Raw genomic sequence first — 18,611 nt, 5'->3', positions numbered from 1 at the left:
AAAGCAGAAAAATGGTAACTCTCCGAAGGAACGACGACCACCTCCAATTTTTGTTTTGGATACGTTGGCTGACGATGTTGACGAGTTGCTTGAGGGACTCAATTTGTCTCAAAATTAGCAAAACTTCTGTGCAAGTGATTACCCACAAAAGCTGCATTTCGACTTGGTGGTGAAGAAGTTGAAGTTGCGAAACTTCAAATTCTTCACATTTGATCCTGCAGAGAAGGTCCCAGTGAAGATCGTCCTTCAGGGATATCCGGACCGCCCGATCTCCGACCTGGAAGAACACCTGACGGGCGTCAAGGTTAAGCCTCGAGAGATAAAGGTGCTCTCAAAATCGACTACGGTGACAGGTACGTACACCTTGTACCTCCTGTACTTCGATCGCGGGTCCGTCAAAATCCAGGACCTACGGCGGATCAAAGCACTGGACGGCTTCTTTGTGACGTGGCGATTCTACACGAAGAATCCGGCCGACGCAGCCCAATGCCACCGCTGTCAGAAATTCGGACACGGCTCAAGAAACTGCAATCTCCCACCCCGGTGTGTAAAGTGCGGTGAGACCCACTTCACCGAAAGGTGCAGTCTTCCGCGGAAAGACCAACTGGGGGAAAACGCCCAGCAGCACAAAGCACGTGTCAAGTGCGCCAATTGTGGTGGAAACCACACGGCGAATTTCCGTGGCTGTGCCGCGCGGAAAAAGTACATCGAGGAGCAGGACAAGAAGAAGAAAGCGCCAGCGTCCCGCCAACCTCCGAAGACTTCGAGCTCGACCGCTGCAGCAGCTGGCGGCGGAGCGGCTCCATCGACCAACCCAGCGTTCCCTCCCGGTTGGGGAGGTTCGTACGCTAGAGTAGCCGCTTCTGGGGGCGGTTCTCCCCCGGGACAAGCTGATGTTACCGGTGATGATCTCTTCACGCTTCCTGAGTTTTTCGCCCTTGCTGGAGAGATGCTCACGCGCTTTCGTGCCTGTCGAAACAAGGCAGAACAATTCCAAGCTCTCAGTGAGCTGATGATGAAGTACATCTACAACGGATAAGCTGCCTTGTGCAGCGAAGTTTTCGACGTCAATAGACAAAACATACTGTGATTTAGTTTTAAGCTTTTCTATTTCTATCCTTTTCCTTAGCAAATCTAGAAGGTTTTTTTTTTAATTTTTCCTTCTCTTGCCAAATCTATTGTTAGAATATCCAATTACATCAAAATGAATTATAGTGTAAACCATAGTTGAAAGGAACTCCAAAACTCTATTAGGTTATAAGAAATACGGAATTGTAAATTGATTATTTACTGACAAAATAAATTGAATTGAATTCTCCCATAAGGAATACATTATAGAAAAAAGCAAAAACTGCTCGAATGGAAATCCTGAATTCCCCTCTCGACCGCCACCTACCCCTTTTACCTCGCCAGATGGGTTTCAAGCCATCGACCCTCCTAAATCACGATATGTAAAATGCTTCTCAAATAAACACACAAAATCATCAACAAAAATAAGATCTATTGATTTTTATGATTTTTTTAAACCTTAATTGAAAATGACCATTACAAGATTGCAGGAATTTAACAGTTTATAACATGCTAAAGTTGCTTACCATGCCTGATTGTTCTTTTAAATGTTATATTACAAGTATACGCCAACAAATTTTTGGATGATTAGAAATATTTTTAGTACAACACATATTTTAAATTTTTTAGCGATGTTCTTTTTATAGATGAAAACTCCAAAAAAGGTCCTAAAAGAGGAGAATTTCACTTTTAATGTTACACAGCGATACATGAGGTGAATAAAGCGGCGCTTACAAACGAACAATTGGCAGGATAATCCCATCTGGTCTTTTTGCAAAATTTATTTAACGCTGCAATGACGCAGTTGAAAAAATATTTAATTTACTCGACACACGACACCGCAGATGATGGACCACGAGAACAGTCACTGGTTATGGGTTTTGTTTTTTCCATTTTCCTCATCCCATCGGAATTCAAATCTTCCGGAACAGCTGGACGTCGATGATGGGTAAGCCGCTTATAACTGAACTGATGGTGACGATGACCGATGCTCTCGTTGGTTTGTGGCATGATTCCGTTACTGGGAAAGGGAGTTGTGGGTTTTATTTTCTCCTTGTCATCTCGCGCGAGGTCATATTGTTGAATCAGATTACCGTCGTTGGATGGAAAGCACGCGGTGCAAATTCAGTGGTCGTCTCTCGTTCCATCCAATGTGACATTTTAAGATTTAATCATGACACCACTTCCCTTCTGGGCTTTCTCGTCGTCGTCTTCTTGGCCGAAGGAATCAGCAATGATATGGATGAAATATCACGCAGCGAGCACGACATCATCACAACTTTCTCTGTCTGCCAGCTTAGAGTGAAGAACCGATGAGAACGACAACGACGACGACGACGACGACGGTTCGACCGGAAAGTGTATTCGTGCACAAGAAGACGGAAAATGAAGTTTGAAGGGAGAAAAATGCATAGTGGAGTGTGATAGAGAACAATAAATAACACTCAAGACACCCGGCAAGCCAAAGGAAAAAAGAAAAAAAAAATGCGGGAAAAGAAGGAAAATGCATGCTTACCGAGAAAAATGAGCTGTATAGATATGAAATTCAATTACAGTAAGTGAAGTTGAATAGAGGCAAGTGAAGGGAAAAAAGTACGAGCGCGCCACTGTGATGACAGCAGAATTCAAAAGATGCCAAGAAGCTACATCTCCGACGACGAAGATGACGCTCCAAAACGACTTACGAACGGCGAACGGATGTTGCTGAAGGATAAAAGAAGTTACGATGTGGGAGTGAAAACTTTTTTATATAGAAATATGTGCCACCAGTGATTGTGATAAGTTCGTCTCCTAGCGGAAAATGTAGATGAAGTAAAATATTTTGTGATGACATCGTCGTACTGCTCACATCATCAGTGTAACAATGTCGCATTCGCGACCATTGTCTTTCTTCTTACGACGATGATAGGTACGTACCTGATTTAGTGATCTTTTGGTTTTTTTTTCAAAATGTTCATCGAATGTAAAGCAATAAATAAAAGCAATTATGGAGCGAACATTCAGAGGCTGGTCACGTTTCAGAATGCCGCTGGGAACGATAAAATTCCAAAACATTTGAGCAAAACGTCATGCTGCAGGTACATAAGTCGTTGCTACCTGCTGTTTGTAATTGAAAGATGTTTAAAGTCGTAACATAAATCTCGATTTATTACAACGAACCAAAACCAATATCAAATTCAAATAAACGAAAACTATAGTATACGTGTTCGAGTTTAGGTATGAATTTAACTATCTAACAATTTTTGGGTTCTCACACTAAAATCACTCAATTTTAGGCTTAGTGTGAAAAGAACTGAATATTAGAATCTTAGAAACTTATGATGTAACCTGATCTTCATTAAAAAATACTAAAATTTGTTCTAATTTGCTCAAAATATTGATTCGTTATAAGTTCAAAACATATATCAATAGGCTGATTTTTGGAGGGGTAATTTTTGACCAAAAACTTACCTAAACTTTAGACAGCTGCCATAATGTAAAGATTTGTTCTATGAACGAGATTTTTTTCCGCAATTTTTTCTTAAGATGTTTCCAATATAACCCTTTAAATAATTTTAAGGTTCATTGAGAAAAAACTGTAAAATAAAAAAATCCGTAAAGAAACTTTAATCCAATCTCACCCCAAAAATAAATGTCATCCCCACTGACCCCATTTAAAAAATTAAACATCACATTTCGTCAAATAGTTAGGCGTCATCCATTAAGCATGTCACGCTAAAATCGGCCAACATTTAAAAAAAATCAATAAAAATACAAAAATCTATTACAATATAAAATTAAAAAAAATGGGGGTCTTCTTCAATACTGTCGTTCTACGTATAATTTTTCCATGTTAAATAGAGCAACTGAGAAAAACTCGAATGAAATATTTCGACGGGTTTCTGTGTTTCTACACATAACTGTCCCGTAGGTCCCTGTTCGTCCAATATGTACCGAATCGCCCCACTTAGCAGTGTTTCACTATTATTTGTAGTCCGCTTGCTGTACAACGGATGAACAAGACACTATTTTTCGAAAATCCGTAAAACTAATGTTTCCATGAATGAAAATACTTGGTGGAACAATTCAACATTTGATGTTTTTTTTTTTATGAGTTTCCGAACTATATTAAATGCGTAGAAAGACAGATAAGTTTATGAAAAATAGATTAACTTGGTTATCGATTAGAATCGAACATCAACTACCACAACATTCTGCACGTACACAATTTATATCCCATGCTTGAAACTCAATCCTTTTTTTCTATGTGATACCAAGAGCTTTTGATTCCGATCCGATTTCTGAATATGAGTCCCGTTAAGCCATCACTTTTTTTCTAACATGCACGCATCGCAAATTTGATACCGTGAAAGACTGAAACTAGAAAAGAGATTTATGTCGTTTCGGGGATGATTCGAATGTGATTCAAACTGAAATCGCATTCAGCTGTGAAGAAACAATGGCCCGTGCCAAGCTGTATCGAACGAAGCGAAGCTTTTTTTGGCAAAAGTGGGAAAAATCAGTTTGTTAAAGGTGACAATCACGGGCAAACCCCATTTTCCCCGTTCTCTTCAGTTCCAGTTTAGTAGAAGCGCTGTAGTTTTGGGACGGAACGTGACATTTGAACATGATGTGTTTCTCTGCTTTACTTGCTTGCAGACTTGAGAGAACAAACCGTGCTCACCGAGCACCCAACATCAGCAGCAGCAGCAGCAGCAACAACGGCAGAGAACGTAGCATATTCTAAACAAATCACTGGGAATAGCAAATTGTCATCGCCGACGATGGTACCATCGTCGACGGAGAAGATATTGCTAAATGTGACAACGACAGACACGTTGACATCCGTCGAGCAGCAGCAGTTTCAGCAGCATCAGGGCGGCACGATGACACCTCGACACAACGAGGAAGCTGCACAGCTGCAACAGTCAACACCTACGACAGAAATGTCCTCACCAGCTGCAGTAGCCACTGTGGAGCCATTACCGACGGCATCGGCATCGGTGACGGTAGTGCAGCCAACGATGGATCAATACAAATCCAACTATACCATAAAATTCACAACTTTTCGACCATGTAAGAAGATTGATTGCGGGGGGGCCTCCCCTCTCTTCGTTTTTGAATTGCTAATGTGTGTGTAGCGAAAGATTGAATGGCCTCTCTAATTCGGTGATTTATTGTTGCAGTACTAGTACCTACTTTACCTGATATTCGACATAGGATTATACATTCGATGCCTTATCAGTCCAAGCATCACCACGAGCGGCACTGGGGTCCATTTTTCGAAGAGCCACTCAACGTGACTTCCGGAGCATTGCAGGTTGGCTACCATTTGTCAACGGAAGCCATTCTCAACTGTAGGGTAGGAATGCTCAAGGATAAAACGGTAAGCCACTGTATCTCAATCATGCTCTAATTTCCTTTTTGTCTGGCTCGGATTATTTCTCTCTATCGACGCATATATGTACCATGCCATGCGTGCATATAAGGCCTCGAAACACTGCACGGTGGGTAGTTTGATTTTAATTTTAATATAGTTGAAATGCACACATCTTCTTTGCTCTTTACGGATGGGGAACATTTGAATTTCAATTTTGATACACAGCCGCCAGCACAGCATACAGTATGTCGTTCTTCGTATGAATATGTTAATGCAGCTGAGAAACTGGTTGAATGCATTTTTTTATCTGGTCATTAAGGTTTTTATTTTATTTTAAAGGATATTTCTTTAGAATAGTTTCTGAAACAGATAGATTCATGTTAATATCTATCAAATTGCTTTTGAATATTTCTTGAGAGACTGTGATTTACAAATTTGACCTACAGTTTCCAAACCACATTTATCATATTTCTAGCTTTCTTTGTAACTACCCCAAAACTATAGTTTGAAGAAACAAAACAACCGAATATAAATATTTTCTTTGTACACATTTGCATACAAATTTGCATCCGGGCATTATGCTGCTGTACTCTCATGACAAATTGCACAAAAAAAAAAGATTTTTAATTTGTCTATCTTGGTTCTTGCAGCTTTGATTGTGGGGTAATTTCAAAGAAAGTAAGACATCTGATAAATTTGGTACGTGATAGTGATATGTGCAATTTAGAGTCTCATGAGGCATATTGTTAAGAAATTTGATGGATATTCAGATAAATCCACCAATTTTCAGCAACTTTTCTGAAGAGATATATTAAAAACGCAAAAATAAATTTGCACTAGATCCCTCGGCAAAATATTTCTATAAATCCCGAATAATGTCGGGAAAGAGGCCTTCTTGCATGGTGCCAATAGCAGACCTGCCAATATTTTTTTTTATATTAAACACATGTTTACAAAATTTTTAACATCGGCCCTTAGTGAGAAAAATCGAGCCAAGTTGGGTTTTTTTCTCACTAGATAGCAGAAAAATATGCCATTTTAGTTTGAAAGAAATGCTTTAGTTTTGAGGGACGACCTTATAATTTGTGTAAAAAGTTGTTGTCTGGTATACGATCTGTAGGCTCATGATCAGGCTGCCTGAGTTTGCAGCATGACTTTAGCCGATTTTGAACAGTTTATATAAATAATGCTAACATTATTTGCTTGTTTTCATTTGAATATGAAAATACATATTAATAATTTTTTTTAATAGCTATATGTCAGTGTACTTACGGTATACCTTGATGCTTATTTACTTTCAGTGAAATTAAATTTTGAAAGCAACATTCCCACTGTGCTGTGACAAAACCAATAGGGCCACATTTTCAGTAGTGCCACAAAATGTCGACATTAATCTTATCCTTCGTATATCCGATCTGCTCCAGTTGGAAGATGTGCTGACTTTTGTCTTTTCCCTTTTATCTTTCATCTCTGCTTCCCCCTCTCTCTCTCTCACTGCCTTCGGACACCACAACTCCGCGTACCGCCCATCACTCGACGCCTCACATTACACAGGTGATGTGGATCCGCCGGACGACCGATAAGGTATCGCTGCTCACGGTGGGCAACAACACGTACAGTGGCGATCCGAGGATAAGGGTTAAATTTCAATATCCGAATAATTGGCGGCTACATATCAACCCAATCAAGTATGACGACGGTGGCCTGTACATGTGTCAGGTCTCGACACATCCGCCCCGGGTCTTCGCCACCAATCTCACAATTCTAGGTAAGTATCCTTTTTTATTGCCCTCTCTCTCTCACTCGTTCTTCTTGCGTTCTTTGCTTCGGATACTGATGCCGACGATGCTGATAACAAAGGCTTCGTACAACATCTCATCACACACGACACACAATTAACATCTTCTTGCTTCGGATCTCCGGGAGTCCGGACTACCACTGTTGACTCGTTCCGTGCTGATGAAGATGAGATGAGGGGATGAATGATGACGCCACTTTTCATCGGCTGTCATTCATTCTCACCCGTGTGAAAAATTGTTTTGCTCATCTGGTTCCATTCATTTGACGAGCCAGCCAGTTTTCCGCATTTTGGCTTAGCACAAAAGAAGAGCACACACACAAATGAACAAACAAGTCAAAGGGGATTAATTCTTGAGTGAATGAGATCATCCACTAACGGGGCTGCAAAAGGATTGCTAGCGTTTTGCCCTTTAAAAGGGATGGAAATTTGGCCCACCCGGGGAACTCGCAGTACAATGGTTCCGTTTAAGGGTACGTCAAATTTTCCACCAGATTTATTGCAAAGAAGAAATAAAGTAATCGAGTGGAACGATACGCCTTTTGGGTTCTGGTATTTATGACAATAATAACTCTTGGTTTTGACAAGATGTGGTCGAGCCCCATAAGTTGATATGAAAAATAAACGACTTTTTTACATTTTTTTCTTCTGCTTTTCTTAACCCAGAACCCGCAGTCCGGATAGTGGACGAAATGGGGTACGAGTTCTACGATCGATATTACAAATTAGGTAGCACAATCGATATATCATGCCAGGTGTCCCTGTCCTACCTGGCAACACTGCCCACCGGAACGCCGGGACCAAACACGGTGGGCCATCTCGTTAACAGTTTTCAGCAGCAGCCGGTCCCGGGGACTGCCGCTGGTGCCGGCGATGGGACGCGACCGGCCGACTCCAAGCAGCTCAACGAAGGAGTGATAACTAGCAATAACAATAAAGATAAGACCAAACAGTCGTTGCCGCAAAATATCGTTTGGAAAAAGGATGGCACCGTGCTGCCAAAGGATATCAAGTTAAGCTCTAGGTAAGTCTGTCTGCATGCAAACAGTTAATGGTTCCATTTAGTATGGCACTAGGTGTGATGGGGGTCGCTATTAATAATATCTTTCATCGGCCAGGTTCAAGATTCTATGCGTGATTTCGGCAGCTGTTGATGCTAACGATGTGTGTCATCTCATCGAAATGAAAATGGGCTCCATTATGTCACTAACTTCCAATTTCCTGATTGATTTTTTATTCATTGGATAGATAAAATTCTAAACTTTTATCGCTCAACTTTGAATTACAAGCTCGAGTATACGAAGTCTCATTTGAAAAATTGAACCAAAATTATCATCACTTTTTCAATGTACCGTTTAGTCTCAACTCAACTCTGATCTACTCTGAAATGAAGTTTGGCCAATTAAGTAGAAATGTAATTAATTTGAGCAACCACAAATCAAATCAACAGTCCATAAACTTGTCAATTTAGTTGATTTAACCAAAATTGCTCGTGATGTTATCATTGTTTCATAAGAGTAAACTCAATTAGAAATGCACATTTAATTTACCACTACGCACTAGGGTGCCCAGAATATGGGACTTTTCCTCAAAACCTCGCTCCACAAGCTGAATATTGTTCCTTAGGCTATTTTAGGACTCTGGGTCAAATATGAGCAAAATCGGTCAACATTTACCCATTGATACTCAAGGTGAAGTTTGTATGGGAAAAATCGAAAAAATGTATGGAAAACACAATTTTCTTACAGTTTGGTATGCACGGTGCGCTACTTCCATCCAAATATTCCCGAAAGTGAGATTCTTATTGAAAATTTAATGCTTTACAACTTTGTAGAACATACAAAAACTGTGAAACTCGATCCTGAAAAGGTATTAGCGATTTAAAAAAGTCATTTTTGTATGAAAAACATTTTTTTCACCAACTTTAGGCTCGGGTATCAATGGGTTAATCTCAACCAATTTCACTCAAAATTTGCACAGATGCTTAAAATAACCCAAAAAACTGGCTTTCGCTAGTGGAGCAGGGGGTCATTTTTTGTGGGCACCCTACTGCGCACTGATGTGGTCATTTTGAAGTACTTATTGATTGTAATAATCACGATAAAATCCCAGACATCATCATCAACCTAGAGAGAATGTTGGTTCAAAATATTGCATGAACTATGTTTTGACAATTCTGAAAGTTGTTGCTAAAATTTTCCTAGTTCTAAGGTTGGTACAAATTCCATATAATGGTTTGAGGGGAGAGTGGTTAATGGTTATACAATCAATTGTAATATTTATTTTGAGTAAAATTGTTTTTTTGCCCCCTGATTTTTGAGGAAATTTCGAATGGGGAGGGGAGACTTGACATAAAACGTCTAAAAAGTAAAATATTTCATTTAGGGGACAAGACGACCATTTGGGGCAAGAGGAACAATCGCTCGTACAAACGTTTTTCTTACAATTTCGGTATTTCCAAAAGTGATAACAATTCAATTGTTAGCAAATTAACATACTGTTTTCTTTATTGCTCCTTTTACCTAAACGGTTTGTTCGTCTTGCCCAACTAGTTGATTAGAACGTACTGAAAATCAATAATTTTATAGTCAAATTTGTATGGTGCAAAACTGGATTTTTTTAGAAACTTGTTCTATCTAAGTCCGACAGTTTTTTTTTTGTTTTAATAGGTTTTAACGAACATTTTCTTAGCTTGTTAAACTTGCCCCTATTTGGTGTAGTCAATATGTGACCCCTTAAAGAGTATGTTTGCAATACTGAATTAAAATTTATTTTAAAATTCTTGCAAATTTATAACTATTGGCTTTTCATTTTATAATTGCTATTTGCGATGTTCTGTTCGGTGAAGTGTTGACCACCACAATTAAGTATCTGTTTTGAAGAGCGTTACATAAGTCAGGTTCGGGTTTGAATGAATACAGCTTCAACTGTAAACCTGCAAGCATTGCTCGTTCCAACTGTACAATCGCGAGAGACAACTGTAAATTGCACCGTGTCGGATGACTAATACCGAGCGTGCTCGTTTTGCGTTGGCACAAACTTCCGCAGCATCGCAATTTGTCCGCCAGCATGTGGTCATTCATTTTATTACCCTCGCACATTGTCACATTCGCGCAATCTGATCTGTGCCGGCGCGCCACGTGGTCCTTACACCCTTTTTGCACATGTCCAGCGGGACGATGACGACGACGACAACAATTTCTATTAGCTCGAGAGATTCTAAACACAATTACGATAATTCAATATAACCCCTTTTGTCTCCGTTCGTCGTGACGTGGATCGTGGTCGTTGTCGTCGTCCGTACCTGTGCGGTGGGGCCTAACTGGTGCGGTTCAAGCCCTAACATGGCTTGTATGAATTCTCTTTCTCTTTCTCTCTCTCTAATCATTTGCAGCCTCTCGAAGCAGTGGCTCAGCATCCGATTGTCCATTATCCAGGCCGAGCGGACGCACAGCGGTCTGTACACTTGCACAGTGGCCGACAAGCAGACGACTTCCGCACAAATTCAAGTGCTGAATGGTACGTATGTGTGTGGTGTGTGTGTGTGTGTGATGGGGCTATCCTTTTTTGGGGTGGCAACACCAGCGAGGGTCCTTTTGGTGCGAAAGTTCGGGATGTGCCTCCTGCAGTGCCATAATGCAGATGTATGTGGTGGATGCATTCGGTGCCTTGGCCGGTCCCCGTCCCTCTGAAAAGCTCTCTGTGAAATTGTGATTCGATTTGCAATTTGTTGCTTTCGAGCTGTTTTCCTAGCTTAATTGATGAAAAAATGTTGTCGTTTCGAAAATTACAGAAAAAAGTTTAAAGAATACTAAATATATTTTGAGCATCTAAAATGCTTATAATGTTACACATAGTGTAGAAGAAAGGCAAACAACAATCAGGCATATATTACTTTATCAGCAAAAAGCCATATGCGATAGTTAGTGTGTGAGTGTGTATTAATCAGGCACGCTGCCTTCAAATTGTGGGTTGCACTTTCTTCTAGTAGGGGAACTATACCCTTTCTCAGCCTATTTCTATTGTCGGCCTATCAGCACTTTGATCATGAATTACAGCATAAATAAAGTGTTTTTGACTGTTTCAAAGCAATAAATAGCTCAAATAAAAGTGAGCAAGCAACTCTTCATTGTTCATATATCTGAAAATGTTGATTTAATAGCGGAAAACGGCAAAAGTGATGAGAATTGGTCGAATGGCTTAGTGTGATTAAAATGGGTATATTTCCCCTAGCTAACCCAGATAACGTAAAAACCAAACTCTTTTTGGATTGCTTGTAACTTTGGAATTGCTGAGTTTCTTTTATGATACACTTGCCAGCAGAGACTGGTTTGAATTTGTGTAAGAAACAGGAAAAATTGTCAATTTGTTTTTAAATGCTTCTTTAAAAGAAGTTACTACATCAACACGGTATTAGATTATGAATTTAAATTTTCTTAAACAAATTAAACAGACCTACAAAAAAGACTGCGCAAGCTCAACTCGAGGGAGCACTTAGAAACACGTGCACTTTGAATTCTCCAAAAATATTTAGATAGGGTCGAATAGATTTTCTCCAATCTTTGTAGGGACATTAGAGCACTTCGTCGCAATATGTGCACATGCAATATGCAGGAGACAGAGTTGTAAAATATCAAACTATCAGCTCTCAGCAACTACAATTAGTAAGACTGAATACTCATGTCTTAAATACAACTGCTCGTCTTTCCGTACCTACTGATATTCTCAGCGCCGAACATAGCCTAACAAGTTTTTGTGTTTACACACTCGCGTTTGACATTCTCCTTCTCTCTCTTATTCCCGCTTTCATGATCATCCAGGGGGTAGCGAAGAAGACGCCATCTTGGAAGTTCAGAAAACAAACACTGAGAATCAGTATAATACATATTACTATGGTTACACGAAGTGTGTTATCCTGGTTGAACTCAAAAGCCCCATGCAAATGTGTAAAAGCAAACTGGAAAATGTGTAAAGACGATTCTCAGTGTACAGGCCCACTCGACCAAATGAAAAAAAGCAAGAAAAGATGAACAGAAAAATCACTTTTTTCGATATGAATTTTCAGCCAATATTGAGATGTAATCTACAACAATATGATAGAATTTGCCATCAGCAGCACTATTCACGTGTTGTTTTAGGAATTTATTGTTTAAATTGCGGAAAATTTGAAAATCAAAAACCCAAAACAATGATTTGTTATGGGATACCATTTGACAGCTAGTGCTTATGTTGTGGGCTCTCATTTGACAAACCGTGCTTATGTCGACTGTTGTCAGTTTGCTTTGGTCGGAATAGGGTGGCCATCCCCCCGCGATCATCCCACCGCAACATCGTTTAACCACAAAAGCCGCCACAAAACCAATCTCTCAAGCGCAGTATAACGGGACGTCATGCGTGGTTGGCTCCTAATCGCCGTCTCGCGCTTTTTCATTGGATTTTTTTTGGGAGAGATTGAGATACTCAGCGATGAGAGCGCATAGTCGAGGAAAAGGGGAGGAGTGATAGAGAGAGAATGCCATCGCTGGAATCACAAGACACATGAAGAGATCTCACAAGCTATAGTAACGGTCGCTATAGTCTCTGATGTTTTGGTGCAGAGAACATCAAATGATAGCTTATTTTATCACTCATTTGCAACACTGAGGAGAAGCGAACCCTACTACTGCAAATTGGATAGAGTTAGGAGCGAGTGCTTAACCTGCCAAACATACAAGAATAAACTCTATTCCGATAAAACGCGTTTAGTGTCACCAAAACTTCGTCAAGGCAATTTTCCATAAGAATGGGTTAATTCTTAACTCAATGTTAACATGTTCAGGTTAATGTTAACATTTCATATGTTGCCTTCCCTATGTTGTCGTGATAAGGTCCAGCTTGTGACGATACACTACCTACAAGGGTGGGTACGGATTTTGAAAAGTTCTCAGATCAAGTTCTGGTGTGGTTCACCCTTGTAGGGCATACCCATAGGGACTCTCACGCCAAATTTCAGCTCATTTGCTTGAAAACTGGCTTGTCTCAAGCGAGTTCAAGTTTACATGGGATTTACTATGGGAAATTTTGAATTTTCGTTCATTCGCTCCTACAGGCCTGGAAAAAACATGTAGAAACTTCTAGGATGGCCAGAAATGAGCGGAATCGTTTGGAGAACAATTTTCTCTAAGAGACCAGGTCGATTCGTTCAACCCCCATCGAGCTCAACAGCAATACATCCGGGTTTTTCGGAATTAACGGTTTTCCCCAGAAAAGCATCAAATTTCCCTTAGCATGCTATGAATGCTTGATGAACACCGCGACGCCACGTGTCAAACTTGATCTGAGAACTTTTCAAAATCCGTACCCACACTACTACCTACCATCTACTAAGCAATCGAATCCAGAAGGGAAAAGATGAACAGTTGTGTTGGTCCAAGCCGGGATTTGAACCCTGATCTACCGCTTACGAGGGGGAAGCGTTAGGGACCATCCATAAAACACGTGGACACTTTTTGGAAATCTCAACCCCCTCATCGTGGACAATTTCCATACCAAATAAATAGGTATTTGTTGTATGGAGCGTGAACAATCGCTGAACTTCATGCTACCCATCGAATTGAGCCTGTACAGAGGTTTAGTTGGTCGGTGATATGTATTGTAATGACGTTACATTTTTAGGTTTTACAGAAACCAAAGTGCATGTGATTCGGAAGACCTGCTACTGTAAGCAATTAAAATTCAGTTTTTGCAGTAGTTGTTATCTTTCAATTACTTCTAGCAGCTTTCTTTCCAAAGATTCGTGATTCTGAATTGAATGTTGATAAATGACTTTTCCGGTTATCTCAGTTGTAGCTTTGTTTTATCACAATTCCTTCCATTTGCAAAATGAATCATGAAAATTGTACAAAGCTTCGATTCTTGCCAGCTAGTAGCTTTCCTGTGTTCATATGGTCCCGAAAGAATCTAGTTTAGTTTTTTCTTCAATCCAATGTTTACTTCGAATGAAAAATTGATCGATTAGATTCATCCGATTTAGATGCGAGTTTGGGTTGGTATTTTGCAAAGAGTTTCAGCAGAACGATACATTGCCAAAGCACCAGCATCGGCATGCGAAAGGGAGGGGGGGGGGGCAAAACCGAAAAACTCGTAGTGTATGCTAATGAAAATTTTATTTGAAAAATCCAGGTGAGACTCCGGCTGCGGTTCAGCACAACCAGGGGGACAAAGAACGTGCAATTTCGGCACTTATCTTCTATTGCGTCCTCTGTTGGATCCAACTGCACATATCCTACACGTAATGTCCCCGGAGCGAGCTGGCTGCACCCATAACCCGACTGCGACAATATATCAATCATTCCGAAGCACACCACCACGCCATCAAGATTAATTATTCCGGTCCGGGCGACTACTGCTGTGGCATCAGGCGGCGTATCCCGCACACACCTTTTGGTTGACCGACTGTCTCGGCTGGGTGAACTTCTTTCCACACCGAGCGCCATCATTCGATTAGTGCAAGATGAAATCTGCGAGAATAATGAAGCTCCTCCGGACGCCAGTAGACGAGAACCGGTCGACGGGACAAACAATGATTTTCAAGAGTCATGATTTATGTATCATTTTTCACTGCACGCTGCGGTTCGTGCCAAACCGAGTCAAGCTCCTAAACGAAGCGCTCGCCCCCCACTTAATCACGATTGTAACTCAATTGAGTCCCCCCGAGTTTCGACCCAGAATCACGGCCACGAGGGGCTTCCGGCGCGAAAGTTGAGCATTCTGTAATGTAGCTGACTAAAAACGACACACAAAAAATCAAAATGTAAATTATTTTCTAGGGATTGAATTTTATCGAATTGTTACACGTTTATCGAGGATTATGTAAATACACCCACGTAAGCACAAGTTGTCAGAAGATGTTTTGAGTGAATACTGGTAAATTCAAACTAGTTAAAAACTCTAGAGGACTTTGGAATTAATGGAGTATTATCAATTTCATCAGAACAAACATTTTAAACCGAATTGCAAAAACAGTGTTAGAAATAACTATACTTCAAAATAATAATTACCAACCCTATGCATATAGAGAAATACAACACAAACACCCAAACACACAAGAAAAAGCAACACTCACACAAACTTTAAAAGAAAACAGTATCTACTAAGATGAATGTATTATGTATATTATGGAAACAAGAAATAATTCTTGATGAAAAATTGTACCACTTGAACCGAAACAAAATAAAACAAATATACGACAAAAAAGGAGAATTGTGACGTCTCCAGCAGCGTATATAAACAAATGCAATAAATGGATATTTGTTTTCCCTTCCATCTTTCGACGAAACGCTCCCTCTAATAGCCCAACTGCCAGAGTCCAACTGTTCTTGTCCGCTTCGTATTCGCTTTCTAATCATTCGCGTATTATATTTTTTTGTTCCGGTCCAAAACCAACAAACTTCCTCGAGACTCGCGAGCACGGCTGGGATGTCGCGTTATTCGGGATGCGTTTAGTAGTTCAGTGGTTCCCAGGTTTCTTTAATGTTGCTAAAATTGTCCATTTTTTATGCTTGTCCAGTTTTAAATGTAATCAATATTCAATGATTTGAAAAAAGAAAATAGAGAAAGCTTTTCAGGTAAAGCGTCATCCATAAAGTACGTACGCTCTTAGGGGGGGAGCGGGGGTTACCTTAGGTGTGACAAGATGTGTGACTGTGACGTCACGCAAGGTTTTTTTTATGATTGCATAATATTAATTCGAAATGTATACAATTAAATTAAATCCTCTTTTCTAAAATTGTTTGCTTACTACTATTTAGAAGTATCACATTTATTTGATTATGTAGTCACATTTTTTTATTCAGCTGGAACTTCAATATTTTGCAAATTCTTGCTCGAAAGCAGGGTGTGCATAAGAAAACTGCTTTTAGTTGTAGGTGTTGAACTTATTAGATACAAAGCTGTGAAAAACAGTTCTCAAGATTTAATACTTGAATGTTAACCAGGTCTTCTAATTTTTAAAAGATACAAAATTGTTTTTTATATCGCAATGTTTATTCTAAAAAATGAATAATAAGACAACTTATTATTTTTTTCATATTAAAATTGACAAAACTACCAAAATTATGAGAATTTAAAGAAATAAAAACTATTAAAAATCCCATCGAAAACAAAGAAGGGGGCTGGCAAAATGTGACGTACTTATTGAAGGGGGTTCAACCATGCGTGACAAAGTGTGACTAGGGGGGAGGGGGGTTAATTTTTGCCGATTTTTGCGTGACATACTTTATGGATGACGCCTAAGTTAAGTGAATAGAAAGTGAAAATGGTATGGCTCTATGACATTTCAATCTAATATGTACTATTCGATGTAAGAAAATGGGTCAATTTTCCGAGCCTCTCAAGGTATGATCCCCTAGATGCACTGAGCCCGAAACCCAAAGTTGAGCTTGATTGGTTGCGACAGGACCTAGCGCTTTGACTTAAAAGTTTCAATGGGAAAACCTCATGAGCTCATAGTCCGTGTTTTAGGAAACAACTTTGCTGAGGAGTGCGAAAAGATCAGCTTTTTCTTCAAGCTCTTCTGGCAGCACATTTAGGGGATCATACCTTGAAATATCCACAAATTCGACCCATTTTGTTACATCCTACACGGGACCATTCGTAAACCACGTGACCACCCATCGTGGACAATTTTCATACAAACAACCGTGGACAATCGCCACCGAACGAATGAACATAATTTGTTGTTGTTGTAGCGCGAGAGGTCTTTACTCTCGCCAAATCGTTCTTTCCTCTCGTTTCTTTTCGAAAGTACTTTCTGCATGGATTTAAACTTTGGGTTTAGTACAAGTTCATGTATATTTTCCATGTTAATTCACCACATCTCACATTTCCTTGGTGAAAGGTTTAATTGGCAATTTTGATTATTTCATAATCCCGTTATGATTAATTCAACAAGATAAATATTTAAATAGTGATGATTGGAACGAATACAGAGCGCAAGTGGGAACCACTGAATTAGACGAACTTCGACTGCGAACCATATTGTTGGGCCCGCGGGGATGTTACCCTAAACATGTCGGGGGGTTTGGAGCAGAAAGCATTTCGCGACCGACTTGGACTATGGATGAGGAGGGTAAGTATCACCCTAAGAGTGGGGGTATGAATCGTGGGTGGAAGGTGGATAAGCACAAATACACTTGAGTGGCACCCAACCAAAAAACAGCTGCCGGGCACCAGTCAGCAGCGAGAAGAGAAAGAGCGCGACGATGGGGAATGAGAAAGAAAAAAAAAGCGAAAAATACCAGGTAAGGAAAATCAGACTACGTTAGCATTTATTCCACCTCACTGGTTCCGGAGGCTGCTTCGTGGGCAATGTGGAAAGCTTGAAGAAGGGAGGGAGAAAAAGGAAGGAGAAAACAAGCCGCGACAAAACATGGAAAGTACACGATATTGTCGTTCTAGGTGTCTTGGGTCTTTGGACAAAAAGTGTAGGATTACAATGTACATAAAAGTTACAATCCGTCACAAAAAGTTGTACTTTTGAATGAGTTACAGTGTTGGTGGAGTGGTTGTTTTAGTACCGACCCCGCCCTAGTGCAAGCTGATAGGATTAATTCAACGCGGACAAAATAATTACATAATCGTTCATCAGCGGAGTTTCTACGGCGGGTGGAACAAATTTTAACTCATAATTAAATCAAGTTTTCAAGCATGCTCGAAAGATCGCGCCTGGAGAAATTGCTGAGGAAATTGTCTTGTTGCAAAGTCTAGAGTATAAAATGCTACGAGACTTTGCCATAATTTTGTTGCTTTTTTTTGTTAAAAAAAATATTGCCGGCAATCCAGCACTCCACGTGGCCCTTATTGAATTACATGTCTTTTAGACATTCCCGATAATTATATCTTTGACTGAATAAACCTCAAATTAATTATGCTAAATTACAGTGTTTCTGTTTCTTTTTAGATTCGATTTAGTCCAAATTTGAATTTGAACAGTGTGTTTGAACTCAGTTGTTTGAATGTTGTTGTTGATTTTGATAGTTGCGAATACTATTGAAAAAAGAAAAATAATCCACTTTATCCATCTCCGGGTATTTTGTGGTCTCTGTTGCAAGTTTCTGCTCATTAATAGGCGTCCGAAGGTTATGTGTGGTGAGTAACCCAGAACCTCCAAATGGACCGACGTTTTACTCCCTCATCCGATAGAAGGCGTGGTCAGGCAAATCTCGTCTCGAAAAATGCCACCGTCTGGGATTGAACCCAGGCCTTACTGGGGTGAGAGACTACCACGCTAGCACTTACACCACCGGACCCGGCCCTATTGAAGCGCTCGAATAATGCACTATGTGATGTACGTACATTTAGGGTGCCCAGAATATAAGGCTTTTTTCAAAATCTCGCTCCACAAGC

General features: G+C 40.1%; 1 protein-coding gene across 16 annotated transcripts in view; it reads left to right on the top strand.

The window, feature by feature from the left end:
- The window catches only part of LOC6034026, a 40,005-nt gene extending 24,497 nt beyond the window's left edge, over window positions 1–15,508 (top strand). For 4 of the 16 annotated variants that reach the window (XM_038264309.1, XM_038264306.1, XM_038264301.1 and 1 more), the window contains exons 2-8: window positions 2,365–2,977; window positions 4,708–5,124; window positions 5,235–5,434; window positions 6,983–7,196; window positions 7,893–8,250; window positions 10,621–10,745; window positions 14,388–15,508. In XM_038264309.1, the coding sequence (XP_038120237.1) occupies window positions 2,896–2,977; window positions 4,708–5,124; window positions 5,235–5,434; window positions 6,983–7,196; window positions 7,893–8,250; window positions 10,621–10,745; window positions 14,388–14,500 (1,509 nt within the window). In that variant the 5' untranslated portion in view covers window positions 2,365–2,895 and the 3' untranslated portion in view covers window positions 14,501–15,508. Of the gene's footprint in view, window positions 1–2,293; window positions 2,978–4,707; window positions 5,125–5,234; window positions 5,435–6,982; window positions 7,197–7,892; window positions 8,251–10,620; window positions 10,746–14,387 lie in introns of all 16 variants that reach the window. The other 12 variants (XM_038264314.1, XM_038264316.1, XM_038264302.1 and 9 more) reach the window with 5 other exon arrangements.
- Window positions 15,509–18,611: the final 3,103 nt, after the last annotated feature.

Source organism: Culex quinquefasciatus, chromosome 3 (assembly GCF_015732765.1).
Source record: "Culex quinquefasciatus strain JHB chromosome 3, VPISU_Cqui_1.0_pri_paternal, whole genome shotgun sequence".
NCBI lineage: Eukaryota > Metazoa > Arthropoda > Insecta > Diptera > Culicidae > Culex > Culex quinquefasciatus.
The sequence above is the reverse complement of the archived record's forward strand: the minus strand, read 5'-3'. Positions and strand labels throughout refer to the sequence as shown.